At 48.4% G+C, this 15,310-nt stretch overlaps 1 protein-coding gene across 1 annotated transcript; it reads left to right on the top strand.

Moving 5' to 3' along the window:
- Positions 1–593: 593 nt before the first annotated feature.
- On the top strand, positions 594–2,537 carry LOC122119470. Its single transcript, XM_042693532.1, has 4 exons — positions 594–886; positions 1,198–1,329; positions 1,654–1,791; positions 1,872–2,537. Exons 1-4 carry the CDS (start codon positions 594–596, stop codon positions 1,987–1,989), a joined length of 681 nt encoding a protein of 226 aa, XP_042549466.1. The 3' UTR covers positions 1,990–2,537.
- Positions 2,538–15,310: the final 12,773 nt, after the last annotated feature.

Genomic DNA, 15,310 nt, shown 5'->3' with positions numbered 1-15,310 from the left:
GGTGGGCGGTGCCGTGGGAAGGCCGCTGGTGGGCAGGGGGTAGCTCGTCCAGGGAGTGGGTATGCACACAGTGCTGCTGTGGTCTTCATGTTTAATTCGGCCAGGAAGGAACTTCAGGAACCGAGGGACAATGCCGGTGGGACCATGGAGTGGGTATCTGTTTTCCTTTTCACTTTTGGCTCAAACATTTAATGATCTCTCTCCACTGCTGACAATCTCTTTCTCAGGCATAGCTGCAATCCCTCCACGGGAGCTTCGGGTCCACGGACCAGCCGGTGCTTCTGCCCTGCTGTCTGTGCATTGTGGGGCCTGAGGAAGGTCCTGGCTGCTCAGGCCCGCTGGCTCAGCCCCCAGCTTCCCCTGGGCTTCTGCGGTCTATGGGGACTTTCTCCACGGGATAAAAGGGTTTTATTACTGTCTTTCCCCAAGAATTTGCCAAAGGGCTGACAGTGTGTATGTCTCGTGTGTACCTGTGCATGTGTGTGTGTGCACATACACAGGTGTTTTCAGTGATTCTGTGTGTGTGTGCACATGTGCACACATGAAGGTTTTCAGTTATTCAACAGTAGAAGAGCTGCAATGTTCCCTCATTTATGAGCCATTCTGGATGCTGGCCCAGCTTCCCCTCTGGGCCAGCATTACAACTTTATGGAGGGCCTATTTATGGCCCATCAAAGACACACATACACACATCCCAGACCCTGGAAAGGCCCAGGCGAGGAGGGCTGCGTGTGGAAGACTCTGCATCCCTTTGGGGAACACACAAGCCCTCTGCAGAGGGTCTCTCGGTGGCAGGGTCCCTTGGGCCACATCGATCAACAGCTGCAAGCAAGAGGCAGACACCAGAGCAGCAAGGCTGCCCCACGCCTCACGGAGACACAGAGCGGTAGGTGCCAACCCTCCCAAAGCCATGAGTCACTTGGGTTGTTTTGTTTCTGTGTATCTGTGTACGCAAAAGACAAAGGGCAAGATGACATTTCACTCTAGGAACACATCTGAGCAGGAGGAGTCTCCTGCCCTGCCCGTGGGGACCCACCGGGGCCGGCAGATTGTCCACGTCCAGTCCTCCCGGCCATGGCTGTGTCTGGCTTTCCGTGGTGGTGACTAGGTTGGGGCGCTACGCTGCCCTCCCTATCCAAGGCTGTCCATCTCAGGCCCCAGGCCCAGCTTGTGTCTCTTTCTCTTTTCTCTCTCCAGGCAACTTGGCCGTGTGAACTCCAAAGAAAGGAAAGAAGGAAATAGAGTGCCTGTTATTTCATGGAGCAGAAAAAGCTACACCTTGGAGGTGAATGATCGATATTATTCTAAGCGAGGTGTAGCTCAGGGCAGGTGAGTGGTGTGTTAATGAGGCGCCACCTCCTGCTTCCTGACAGATGACTGTCATTGTTCAAACAGTGCCGTCAGCCTGATGGATGGCTGGGTCAGCCTGCCCCGCAGTTGGCGCGCACCATCTTCCCTCTTCTGCTAATGTCTCTAATCTGCTGACCTGGGGATGACCCGGCAGAGGCGGAGCTCAAATTACCATGTCATTTTCTCTAGTTAAATTAAACAGGGGGCTGGTGGGGGCAGGCAGGGGAGGAAGGGAAAATTCAACCCAGAGAGGATGGACATAAAAAGGGGTCCTCCAGAAAGGCTAATCTGTTTCTAATAAAGATTGAAAACACATGTTAGTGCTCACTCACGCCACATCAGCGCGGCTCATCCTGGGAGGAGCGTGGCGTCCCAGGCCCTGGGGTGCTCGGACGCGGCGCGTGCCCCTCCCTGCCTGGCTGCTCCACACTTCCTCAGCAGGTATTTGGGGAGAGCCTAACTGTTGAAGCCACAATTCTGCCTTCGCCCCGATCTGCCACAAACAACGTTTTCTCCTCCAGAGGTGAATGGGAAACGCAGGAAACCGTGACCGGCTGTGAGCCGGAAATCGTGTGTCGTTTTCGCTTGCTTCTGGGCTTCTTCTTGTCCATCACAGAAGGCCGGGTCCCACGAGGCTAGCTCACTCAGCGCTGTGTCCACAACACATCAGCAACGGGTGACGCAGCTGAAACCAGGGTCTTCCGAAGGCTTCCTCCTGATCAACAACAACAACAACAACAACAACAACAACAAGTATGGAGCATTCCTCACCCCCTCTTCTCCCTCATGGTCAGCTGATTAACTCTTTCCAAGAAAGAAAGAGGCTCTATTTTCATCATTTGTTTAGGCGTCTTGGAGCTTTTTATACCAACTTTGTATCATCTGGACTAGATATTCGTGATAAACTGCTTAGGTATTATGTGCCTTTTATGTGGCTCTGTCTCGGTCTCCCCAGTGGGCCTCACACTTAGTTTTAGAAGGTATCAAGGTGGCAGACATATATACTCACAAGATAAACAGTGGGAAATGGGTCCATGGATGAGACTGAGCGATGAACGGCATGATGTTAGGTCCAGAGCTCGCTCCTCTCCCGTGTAAGAGAAAGGCAGTAAGACCTGAGCGTTGCAGTAGGTCTACATGATGACCTTACATCACCTGTCTGTCTACTGAAGCTGCTCACACACAGATTTATAACTTGAGGGTTGTGCAATTGTTCAAGCCAGTTTCTTTGGCAATAAATATTACTCAAGTGAGAAGCACAGGTACATGATTCTGATTCGTGCCTCTGATTTGAATATTAGTATTCCTCCAACGAATACTCTAGATTCACATTGTTTAAATTCTGACTGGATCTTTAGGTCTTGGTCTTGTGTAGAGTTATTTTGGACTTCCCAAGAGGATCCTTGACTTCAAATAACTTAAATTTTTTTCCAGTAAAGCAGTTCACTCACTTTATAATGAAAGGATGAATATTTATATAAATTAGTTCATAAATCAGAGAAAGTCTACTATTTTAGACTTAGCATTTGAAAATTTGGTTTGGTGATTGTGATAATTCTGTAAAGCATTCACAAACTCTATCATCATCTTTAGCAAAGTGATCATGATTCCATTTGTGTCTGACACTCACTCTTCTTTCTTTCTTTCTTTTTTTGAGGTAGGGTCTTGAAATGTAGGCCCTCTGGCCTCGAACTTTCTGTCCTCCTACCTCACCCTCCGGACTGAGGAGATTACAGATGTCTCACCCACAGCAGACTGGAGAACTTGATTAAGACTCCTGTTGAGATCAGAGGGGTTTTTATTTATCCAAATTTCAGGAAGCACTTAGCAAATATATTCCAGGTGGAGCTCACCCACATCTAGGTTAGATATGTGGAAAGTCTCCCTGGTAAAAGCTGTCTGAGGCTGGTGTGTCTCAGCTTGAATTTCCCGCATGCGGTAGAACGCACCTTGGTTGAGGACCCAGCTGTAGGCCTTGGCCTGTCCCTTCCTTTCCAAGTCTGTAGGCATCTGGGGTCTCAGAGCCTCTGGGTCAAGTGTAGAACATCTTTCTGTAGCTGTGAGTCTTGGCTGGACGATACACGTCATTCTGGCCTGTGAGGGAAGAAAAGATGTGCAGTGAACAAGGGGAGGTGATTTTTTTCCTTCTGGAAATGCAAGCGGAGGGTTAGAAATCCAAACTCATGGTGATTGTTGGGATGGCCGCTGTGCTCGCAGAGTATAGAATCTATTTGTGTTTGGGCTGGAAGCTGACTTTTTTCATTCCTGGGACAAGCCACTTAATCACCGTTGAGTTACAAGCACCGTCTGGCAAGGAGCTCGCGCGCTGGGGAACAATGCAGCAGGGCTATCTTCCCGGCCCGTGTGGCCTTGCTTGTTCAGCCCGGCCCTTGATGCAGGCTCAGAGGAGAAGCCGCAAGACAAGAAAGAATGAATCTGTCAGGTTCATTTTTCTTCTTTTTCTTGAGGGTGAATTTATTTTTCATGTTTTGAAAGGAGCGGGCAACCATGTTGAGACAGAACCCTTTTCCCCGGACTCATATTTCCATTTCCATTCCTAACAAAGCACATGTTGTGTCTCCGTATCTCATTGGTTCATCTCTGCCTCCCGACAATCCCTCTGCATTTCAGACATTATGCTCAAGAAGAAATGCTCTGAATGCTGCTCATAATGATGATGGATTACAACACGAGGCTAGGGAGTTGGCCAAGTTTCCCGGCCTGCCAATGCCAATGACTTTGGTCTGAATCCTGGAGACCGTGGGTTTTGGAATCAGTTTTGGGCCAGGACCACGGATCTGCTCTGTTAGTAGACTAGAACCACAGCTGGAAGAGTGGCTGCCTGGGGCCACAGATGCAGATGCAGAGGACGGGGTCTGGGGTCTGGCAGGGCTTCCAGAGAAGCCAAGGAGCCCGGCAGCGTTCACAGCACGGGAGGAGAGGGGCTCCGAGAAGCATGGGTCCCTCAGCCAACTCCCCAGCCCGCACAGCACCTGTACCTCCACACCTGGCCTCCGAGGTCAGTGGTAGGTCTCCTAGCTCCCTCCCTCCCTCCCTCCCTCCTTCCTTCTTTTGCCCCTTTTCTTCCTTCCCTCCTTCTCCCTCCTTTCTTCCTCCTCTCTTCCTTTCCCTTCTTTCCCTCCTTCCTTCTTGCCTGCTCCACTTCCCTTTCCTTCACCCTTCTCCCCCTTTCCTTTATAGAATGTCCCTCAGACATGTGTCTGGAAGTCTTGCTTCGGCCTCTGATGACTTCGAAGTCTGCCCTGCCAGCCCCGTCCTCCTCACGCTCCAGGGCCACCGCCTCGCTGCTCCCGCGAGTGACTCCCGGACTCTGCCGCTTCCCCTCAGCCAGGGCTCCCCGGTCAGGTCTGGGCTGGCCCAGGAGGAAGCTGCCCTTCTTGTGCTCAGGTGCTTACTGCTTGGAAGGAAGCGGTGACCCCTCACTGTGGCTTATCACCCCAAAGGTCACACCTAGAGGAGGATCTGATCCAATTTGCACTGGGAGGCGGGCCCTCTGGTGGGAGAGGCTGGCTGACTAGAGAGGACCAGAGATGGGGGAGTGGTCTGGGGAAGGGGTGTGTGGGAGGGGTGTGGGGGTGCGGTCTGGGAGGGGGGGATGGAGGATGAGCGGGGGGGGGGGAGAAGTGTGCGGGTTTGGTCCTGGGAGCGTGTCCTGGGGGAGAGGTGTGGGGGGAGGGATGTGTGGGCGTGGTCTGGGAGGGGGGATGGGGGATGAGTGTGGGGAGGGGTATGGGGAGAGTCATGGGGGAGGGCTGTGGGGGAGCAGCCAGGGGCCGCAGCAGGAACTTAGTCTGCTAGGCTGGGGGCAGATTTAATGGAGGGGTGCTGGCTGAGGAGCAGTCTCCCTGCAGGGTGGGATGGGATGGCTCTTAGCAACAGCTCTCTGGCCATCCACAGCATCCAAACCATCTGCCTCCGGCACTGAGCTGATGTTTATTGCAAGAACACAAGAGCTCACACGTAGAAGGGACAACTAAGGAAAGGAGCATCAGGCGCTCAGCAGGGGTTGGAGCAGGTGCCCGGACCGGTGTTCCTGCAGCATAACAGACACGAGGCAGATGCTGGGCTCTAAGCCCTGGCCCTGTGGCTCTATCGCTAGTGTGCTGGGCGGCTCTGAAGGCGACAGTGGCTCCAGCGACAGCTAGTTGCTGGGCTGGAGAATGGGCTCCTTCCCGGGTCTCCCTCTCTCTAAACCACATCTAGATCAATAAAAACCTGCGTCACTCCCTTTCTGATCCTTGAACCCTGCTGCCAGTTTCTTAATTTCCTCTTCATGGGTTCCTTCTTGCAGTAGCCTTTTAAATATATGGCGCTCTAGTTTGCAATAACAGGAGATGTGCGAGCTGTTGTAAGATCTAATGCAGAGTGACCCTTCTTACTCTTTTATGTCATCTCCCAGTGGTGAGATAAAACTTAGTGCAATATCACAGCCAGGAAATGAATATAGCACAGCCCCAGCCCTCCAGGTGCTCAGATGTGTGTGTTAGTCTTTGTCAACTTCATCACCTGAGCAGGTTTGCGCATCCATCACCAGTCTCCAAACTTGCCTCACCCACCCTCCCCTGCCGTCCTGGGGTCCATCGCCGCTCCTCCATTTTGTCATGTCAAGAACACCGGACACATGGAAGAGCACAGCCAGACCTACCATTTTGGACTGGCTTTTGTGCCCAACAAACTTTCCTGAAGATTCATGCAGATTGTTGGTACGTGTCAATTATTCATCCTATTTTTCCAGCTGAGTAGGATTTCCTGGCGTAGGTACTGCACCTTGTGCAACCACTCAGTCCTGAAGGACATCTGAGTTTTTTTTGGCTATTATGCACAAAGCTGCCGGTATATTCTGTAGAGGTTTTTGTGTGAACGACTTTTCATTTCTCTGGGACAAAAGCCAAATGGTACAATTGCTGGGTCATATGGTAATTGTCTGTTTAGTTTTATTAGAAACTGCCAAACCATATTCCAGGCTCTCTGTACCATTTTATATTCCCACCAGCAGTGTGTTTCTGTGCATCCTTGTACATCAATTTGGGGAACTTGGAGTTTAGCACTCTCTCTCTGTCTCGCTCTGTCTCTGTCTCTCTCTGTCTCTCTCTCTGTCTCTCTGTCCCTCTGTCTCTCTGTCTCTCTGTCTCTCTGTCTCTCTCTCTCTCTCTCTTTCTCTCTCTCTCTCTCTCTGTCTTTGTATTTCAGCTGTGCTGAAAGGCATGGTGGTGTTTGCCCAGGGTTGTTTTCAGTTGCATTTGGTGGCAACTCAGTGTTCCGGCATCTTTCCCCAGGCACTTACCTGTATGTTCTCGTGGGTGAAATGTCTGACCACAGCTCTGGTCCATCTTCCAGCTGGACTGTGTCTCCTGGAGGCTGACAGTTCAGAACTCCAAGCCCGTAGATTGTCTTCATCCCCCTTTCACAGTATCTGTCACAGAACAACATGTAGAACGTTTTGGTGAGGTACAGTTTGTTAATTTTCTCTTTAATCCATTTATGTTTTCAGGGGTTAAATCTGAGAAGTCTTTGCCTAGCTTTAAATTATAAAATTTCTTCCTGTCCCTTTTTTCCCCTAAAAGAATGACTTGAGACTGTGATTCATTTTGTGGTAGTTTCATTTTGTTTATAGGTTTAGAATGGATAGTGGTTTTTTTTTTTTTGCCTATATAGGTCCAATTGCAATAATTTGTTGAAAGGCTAGCCTTCCAATGAAATGCTTTATACCTTTTTTTAAAAAAAGAATTCCTGGGCCTGGGCTGGGGTATAACTCAGTGTTGAGCACTTGCTTTGTATGTGAAGGATCCTGGATTTTATTAACAGCACTTCAATGAATGAGTGAGTGAGTGAAGGAGAAACCCCCAGTGCTGTTATGAGCGTCTACTTACCGGCTCTCCTTTTCATTTGACTGATTTGTATACCTATCCCGTCTCACCCAGAAGTCCCTGGTATTAGAATGATCGCTCCTACCTTTTATTTTTATTTCTTCAGGAATGGCTCAGCTCTTCTGGAGCCTGTACTTTCCTGTGTAGTTTTTAGAATGAACTTGACTGTGTCAGAGGAAACCTTACAGGGATTTTGACAGCAGCTGCAATTAAAAGTAAAGATCAGTTTGGGGACGTTGAAATCTTCTTGCATTGGATCATTCAGTGTTTATGATAAGGTCCTCTTTGATTCCTTCCATGTGTGTTTTAAAATTCTCAGGGCATTCCTGCTATAACTATTTCATTTTCTTTGAATTGACTGTGTTTTAAATTTTGATTTTCTTATGTTCATTATGTGTATTTCAACATATGGTTGACATTTTTGTGATAGCCTTAAATCCTGAAAACTTAGCTTTTAGGTCCAGGGGCTTTCTTATAGATAAATTCTTTAGGATTGCCTATGAGGAGATTTCTTTAATCTGTGAATACAGACATGATTCGTGTTTATAGTTCATCCTTTCTAATCTACATACTTTATTTTGTTTCCTGGTTACATTGCAACTGTAGGATGTTCAGTGCATGTTGAGTGAGTTGTGTGTGTGTGTGTGTGTGAGAGAGAGAGAGAGAGAGAGAGAGAGAGAGAGAGAGAGAAAGAGAGAGAGAGAGAAAGAGCACCCATGAGTGCGTGTGTACATCTTTACCCTGTTTCCGCTCACAGGAACATGTCACTAAGGCTCACACCATTAACTATGGTGCCAAATTCAGGTTTGCTTGAGGATTAAGGATGTCCCATTGTTATCCTTGTTTGTTCTTAAAATCATGAATGAGTCATATGTACATTCAGAAGACAAACTTTTATGGCTCAATTTGTTAAGGTTTATTTCATGGTCCTGCACATCAAGGGTATGCTTTCTTTTTCTGGTAATTATCCCATGGAACACAGCCCAGACCTTGTCTTTTGCGGTTGATGGCACCTTGTGCCCATCTTCTGGTGGACTGTGTGGCTCAGCCTCACATCCACGATGAATTTATGGTTAGTACAGAAAACTACCCAATGGAAGAATGCTAGGTTTTGGCGGTGCCCGCAGGTCGGAGCTGAGTCTTCCGCCGGTGGGGACACAGAGCTCGCAGGGTTGGTGACTCGTTCAGCAGGGACCCCATTCCTCATGTTGTGTGGTGCCCTCCCTCAGGTTCCAGAAAGAGAGCCGCAGACCCCGCAAGGAGTGAGTGACCTTCATAAAGTGATAGGAGAAGAAGAGAGAAGACAATGTCCAAAGAGTTATGCAGCTGTGTGTGTGGAGAGCAAGAATCAAGAGGCACAGAGAGGAAGCTACGGTGGGCGTCAGCGTCCAGTGGCCTGGACAGTCAACGTGGCAGGAACAAGCTGTGAATGGTCCCATCAATTTTGACCATGTGGAGTTTAAGGATCTTAAGATGATTTTTCCTCAATGTCTTGAAGCGAGAGGCCCCAAGCAGCTGCCCACTCACACCTGGGGGGGCCGAGGCCGCCACGGTACTGGAGAACGTAGAAGTAGCCCCAGGATGGTGGAGGCCACCACTCTGGACCACATCAGCCGGTTGCTGAGCTGAGGAGCCAATCAGATCAAAGAGGCTCGCCCAGGCTCAGTGTGCTTTCATTGGTGACCTGCGCGTGTCATCTGTGCTGGCTGGCTTACACCTTAGAGAAATGGCTATGAGTGGAACACAGGGATTGAAGACCTTTAGATGTGTTGGAAGGTAAATATGATTTTCCTGTAATCAAATGTGTGGAGATTTGTTTTCAACAATGCCAGGGTTATGTGTTCACTTTCACGTTACTTTATTTGAGCAACCTGTGTGGAGATTGCAAGCAGGGTATGTGTGGGAATGCTTGCTCTGTGGGAATGGCTCCCTTAGAGGAGCCTCACAGCCAGTGCGGTCTGACACAGGCTTCGTTTTAGTGTATCACAATTTGATGCTCCTGCCTTATAACACTGGGAATTAATCCTTCTGGAAGTTCCTTAATGAAGTGAAAGCTTAGCTATACATGTGATGATATAAGGCCTCAAAACCAGCTTTGACAAGGTGGGGATAGGGTGGCCAGGGTTGCAGGCAGGCACAGGGTCTGGCAAGGAAACACACCTGTGTGTGACAACCGTCTTTAAGATCCCCATGTGCCTTCTACCCCTAATCATACGACCAAGGGTTTAACTCAAGATTCAGAGGCTCCCCAGGACACAGATATGACCGGCAAGTCACTTGTTAGACTGGAAGCTTTATAAGTTTTTAGTGGCGTGTGTCCTGAATTGAAAAGCTTTGTGCTCCTCAGTTTGATGTTTGAGAACCTCTTGTGATCTTGTTGAACACAGGACAGAAAATCCATTTTCAAATTACATGACATGAAGAGCAAGTGCTCTCTGTGGGGGGCTCGGGAGGGGGCAACTCTCTTCCCTCAGTTTGCAAGCATGTCTTCCCAGCTCTTATTGTCTCCTCCACCTTTTCCCTCTCCCTCAACATCCATCCATCTTTCCCCATGCTTCTCAAAGCTTGGGCAGAATCATATTTATCCAGACTTTTTTAATTCAAAAAGGATGCAAAAGCAAGTAGACAAACACCAACAGATTCGTTAGACCATATTGTAACTGCTCAAAATATAGTTCAATCCACATTTCTACACGTCCGGGGAGCAAAATTAAGGAACCTTTAGATTTAGGTAAACCATTGCCTTAAATACAAAAAGTCAGATAAGCCATCCCACTGAACATTGCAGGACACACATGTGTACTTAGGAAATAAGTGCAGCATGCAGCCACATGCCGAGGAAACGTGCTGCCTGTTATAATTCTCACTGCATCAGAAGACTGACACATCTGCCAAGTGACCTGATGTAAGACACAATGGTGGTTCAGAAGGTCATGTTTCACACTGGCAAGCTCGGGGCTTTGACACGGCGAGTGGAGATTGCAGCTGAGAAAGGAGCCGTGTGCTCCCTTGGATTCAGAGCGTGGGGTGGGTAACAGGTTCTAGGCTACCTAGCAGGTCAGAGCACTCATTTGCTCTCTACTCCCGCCCCACTCTGCTTTGCTCTCCCTGTCTGTTTCTTTGCTTTGCTTCCCGCCCCCCCGCGCAAGTAGGCTTCAGAATTCTTTCAGTCAGGTCAAATCGCTTTTCTAAATAAGGAGTTGCAATGTTTGGACCCAGCTCAAAACATCCTGGAAGCCCTGGGTGAAGGCAGGAAGTCTCACTTGAGCTGCAGCCTCTGCCATGGCCCAGGGCCAGAAGAAACAGCATGCTGGCAGAGTGTGCAGGCCAGAGCAGGCCTTGGGCCTGCGACATTGCCTGTGATCTTGGTTATTTTAGGAAATTTTAAGTACGATTTCCTGAGGAAAGATGGTGGAAAATTTTTGTGCTGATTCCATGGACAGCCCAGGCCAAACTCTGACATGTACATGTACAATTTATTAGGAGTTCCCTTTTAGAAATTTTAAGAGATTTTAGGATGAACCAACCAAGGGCTCTTTGTGTTCTAACCACACACGTCAGAAGTGACTGATGACTCTCCTTGTATGTAGACATGGAGAGTCAGGAAAACTGTCATATCATGCTATAGTGTTTTGCTAAGTATGTCCACTGGTAGCTAAAGTGTTTACCATTCGACAATGCGTTCCTAAATAATACTATATACTCCTGATGATAACAATAATTATACAATAATAACTTGAAAATCATCACTGTAGAAATTCAAAGTCTTTTATAACTCCAGGTACGAAATAAAAAAAATGGTGTTTATTTTTTCCTCCTCTGCTCATTAGTAAGGCTCGATTTTTCATAAGTTTACTGTATATTTACTTGCATATAGGTGTGAATATTCTATTTACACACAGTTTTCTTTTTGTATTTTATAGCCACAGTGTTTCTCGTTCACTGAGGACCCTGTTGGTATGAGTGATGTTCCTGTTGGCAGAGTGATGTTAGCAAGATATGGAAGGTGGTCCTCCATCCATTTCCCATCACCACAGAACCTCAGAAGCCAGGCCTCGTTCGTGGACAAAGGCATCCTCACGGGACCCTGGAAGCTGGGTGGGCAAGAAGTCATGAAGAACGGGGGGCCGGGTCCGGGAGGCCTGCTTGAGAAGGCCGGTCTGTATCCTACAGGACAAGCTCTGTTCCCTTCTGGACTCAGATCCTGCTTCATTTGAATCGCATGTTGCCAGCAGCACCATTGACCAGATGACAGGGGGGCAGCCACACTCAACCAAGCCTGAGGCCAGGGGTGGACCTCGGTCCTCACTGTGGACCCCTGTCACCTGGGGTCTTGAGAACTCCTGTCCCCCGGGAGACCCTGTGAGGCCCACGGACGTCCGTGCCCCAGGAGGCCGGCGTGGTAGCTCTGATCTAACTGTGGATCCTGAAATGTAACGTGGGGTGATCTGGCCCAGCTCCTCGCAGGCACAGCTGCAGGGAAGTCCTGCTCTTCATGAGCACAAGGCGTTTGCTGCCAGAGGTTCTGCCTCACTCGGCGGCAGACCTATTGGGCTTGCTGCACTGTAGACTTGGAAGTGACTTCGACTGAATTCCAGTCTCTCTTAACCACGTGTCTGACCATTCCTGGCCACCCAGAGACCCACCTGGTATCCAGGGGAGCCACTCAGCCGAATGCTCGGACTCTGAACTGGATCTGTGTCCCACAGCCAGCCCTGTTGACCATAGGGTGCAGATGGGGTCCAGGCAGTATTAATGCCACCCCAAGTCTCATGTAACAGGCCTGCTGACTGCAGGTTCCAGTGCAGGTCCAGTGGCAGCTCTATGACCTGCCTACATCCCACTTCGCTGGGATTGTGGAGTGAATCCTGTCCACACAGGGATCACCAGGAAGTGGTGTTCCTTCCCTCAAATGCACAGACAGCAGTGCAAAATCCTGTGGACTACAGACAATCAGGTACACGAACAAGGCTGCGGTAACCAATTCCAGAGTGGTAGGGATCTGTGAAGTGACAAAACATCCAACATAATCATCTTAAAGGAACTCAGTGAAATGTTGTGGGACACAGACAGAAGCAGTGGATGGATGCCAGGAGAAGTTGAGTAGAGAAGTAGAAACTTTGGGAGGGCATGAATCCTGGAACTGAAGAATAGAATGATAAACTGGACAGATTCACTCGAGAGCTTGGGTAGCAGGCTTGATCTCTCAGAAAAAGGAATTACTGCACGGCGATGACAGTGATTGGATTTCCCAGCAAGAGGAACAACAACTGTATTGGAAGGGAGGAAAACACTCGAGGCCTTGGGCCACTGCATACCCTATGAGTGAACTCATCACTAAAGCTTCAGAAGGATGGAGATAATGAAGGAGCACAGAGCCACTTAGAGAAGTAATGGTGAAGACTTCCCAGGTATTAGAAAGACAACAGACATCCCCCTTCATGATGCTTTAAGGATCCCAAGCAGGATTAATCTAAAGAATACCCGAGATTTATTGTGATCAAATTGTTAAAGGTCAAAGACAATTTTGAAAGTTGTAAGAGAAGGAGAGCTTTAACAAACAAGGCAGCATGCATGGGGCTGTAAGTGATTTTTTTTAAAAGCAGAAACTTTGAAGCACAGGAAGGAATGGAATAATATCTTTTTTAATGCGCATATGGCATATTCTCCAGGACAGAGCATGCGCTTGGCCACAAAATGAATTTTAACAAATCGAAGGAGCTTTAAAATCATCCAAACAGACATTTTTTTTGTCTGGTCTATAATCCCAGCTACTTGGGAGGTAGAGATTAGAAGGATCCTAGTTTGAGGTTAGCACTGGACCTTAATTCAAGAGCTTCTATGAAAAATGATTAAAGCACAGAAGGCTAGTGATTGATTCAAGAAGTAGAGTGCTACGTAGAAAGTGCAAAGCTCTGAGTTCAAACCCCAGTAGCATAAAAAAGAAAATCTTTTCTGACCCAATGTTATGAAACTAAAAGTTAGTTTCAGAAAAAAAAAGGAAATGCAGCATGTGTGGAAATTAAAGCAAGGTGTGTCATAGGTCAAGTAAGAATCGAAAAGAGAAGTGAGCTGTTGAGACAAGTGACACTAGAGATGCTTGCAGAACTTACAGGGGCAGCAAAAGCGGCCCGAGTGGGGATTTTATACCGGTAAATGCCCGAGGTAAGAACAGGAAAGTCCTTAAGTAAACAGCTTTGCCTTTCAGATCAAAAGAACCAGAAGAAACTAAAGGCAAAGGTAGCAGGCTGTAGGACATAAAGATTACAGCTGAAACAAATAAAACAAAGACTAGAAAGTTTGTTGAAAATCACAAAACTCAGAATTGTTTTTGCAAGGCTAAACAGTCAATAAACCTTTAGCTAGGCTAACCAAGAGAAAAAGGAATAACTCAAATGGATAAAATAGTGAACAAGACGTGATAACGGATACTACAGAAATACTAAGCCTGGGATCAAAGATTGAGAGCGGGGGCGGGCGTCTGTGATGGCCGTTTCCACGCCTGCCTTCGACGGGGCTGGTGTGTGCACAGGGCCTGGCAGGACTCAGAGCTCCTTGCAGATGGTCTCGGGGGCTGGGGAGGAAGGGAGGCTTAGCAAAAGAGGTCACTGGGCTTTCGCATTAAGCCTTTCCCAGTCTCCAGGCATTTTATAACACAAACTTAGGGCTGGAAACCCCATCAGAACTAACAATCAGCGTGTTGATAGTATTCCTTGCTAACGTTTGGGGTGTGTACTTTTGGGGATAAGTCGGTTAATGTTTGGGGTGTGTACTTTTGGGGGAAAGTTGAGGCCTTTGGGCTGAGAATTGGAGCGCTGCTCCTCGCTGAGCTGCCTGGACGCTGACCACACACCCTTGAGCTTGGCTGTCACCGTCTGTCTCAGCTTCTTGTCCACCCTTGGCTTTGATATCCCTCCTTTTCCTTCCAGAACTTTCAGAGCAGACAAGGACCCTGGGATGAGGACTCTGCGTCAGGTGTAGGCAGGTCTAGGCAGGTTCTGAGCTGTTCTCAAGTGCTCACCTAGCACTGGGGCTGCAGATCCTCAAGACGTACCACCGTCCAGCAGAGCCCCGGGGGCAGACCTTTCTCGGCGTGCCCTCGGGCCAGTCTGTGATCTGGCTCTCCTTGGTTCTGTGTAAGGGAGGCTCCAAGTGCAGTTTTTCGATCAGGACTCCTCTGAATGGCTACTTCCAACCAACAAGCCGTCTGTGTTGCTCGTTTCTCTTCTTCTGGGCTCTTGTCACTGGGCTGTGGCTTTGGACTTCCCCATGGAAGTCAAATCCTTCAGAGGGTCTGCTCAGGCCCTGGCTGGTTCATGCGGAGTGAGCCCCTGGTCTGTCACCTCCTCTGGGCACTGAGTTGACGGGCCACCATCCTGAGCAGGGACCTGTTCTCTCCAGCTCTGCATTTGCCTGCCACCTGCTCACACACACACCGCTACCTACTGTGGTTTATGCTTGTGTTCTGTTTATAAATGGTTTGGCTGTGACAGACTCCAAAGGCCTTCCCCTCGGCATGTCTTATTTCAACCACCAGAGCTTCTCTAAATCTCTAGTAGTCCTCATGGCACAGTGCACGGTCAATACTTGTTAAATAAATTTCTAGAAATATAAATGTGGAGGTGTACATACACGCATAGATCTTGTGGGAACTGGCTCCTTGGTCATACCAATTTTGGAAAAAAATATTAATAAAAGTGTAACTCCAATGGAAATGCCAATAAATTTGGAAGATTTCTAGTGACTGCATGAATGTGAAGCTAGACTCTCTTGTCATAGGCACATTAAATACCAGGACGAAACCTAATTCGAGACACAGAGATGTTGAGGCGCTCTGAGGGAGAGTAGACATTACTCTTATTTGAGTCACAGATTGGTTCCTTCATGTTTGTGCTCAGTGTTCCAAGATAGGTCTTGCCCAGGGCCACAGAGCTCTGGGTGTATTCAATATGGGGTTGGCATAGACAAGTATTCCTCTTTCATTCCTGGAGATATGCCTGGACTTACACACACATACACACACACGTGTTCACACATGTGGACATGCAAGCCCATCCACCCCCCCCCATGCA

The sequence above is a fragment of the Dipodomys spectabilis genome, unplaced genomic scaffold, assembly GCF_019054845.1.
Source record: "Dipodomys spectabilis isolate Male_0828 unplaced genomic scaffold, ASM1905484v1 ptg000169l, whole genome shotgun sequence".
NCBI classification, from domain to species: Eukaryota; Metazoa; Chordata; class Mammalia; order Rodentia; family Heteromyidae; genus Dipodomys; species Dipodomys spectabilis.
Note: the sequence above shows the minus strand (reverse complement) of the source record. Positions and strands in the feature narration are given on the sequence as shown.

What these genes read in the sequence shown, in the direction of transcription:
- LOC122119470 (XM_042693532.1), top strand. Translation starts at nt 594, where the DNA reads ATGAGCCATTCTGGATGCTGGCCCAGCTTCCCCTCTGGGCCAGCATTA. An exon ending in CCTCACGGAGACACAGAGCG is followed by an intron (nt 887 to 1,197) that starts GTAGGTGCCAAC and finishes TTCTCTCTCCAG; the next exon opens with GCAACTTGGCCGTGTGAACT. An exon ending in CGAGGTGTAGCTCAGGGCAG is followed by an intron (nt 1,330 to 1,653) that starts GTGAGTGGTGTG and finishes TTTCTAATAAAG; the next exon opens with ATTGAAAACACATGTTAGTG.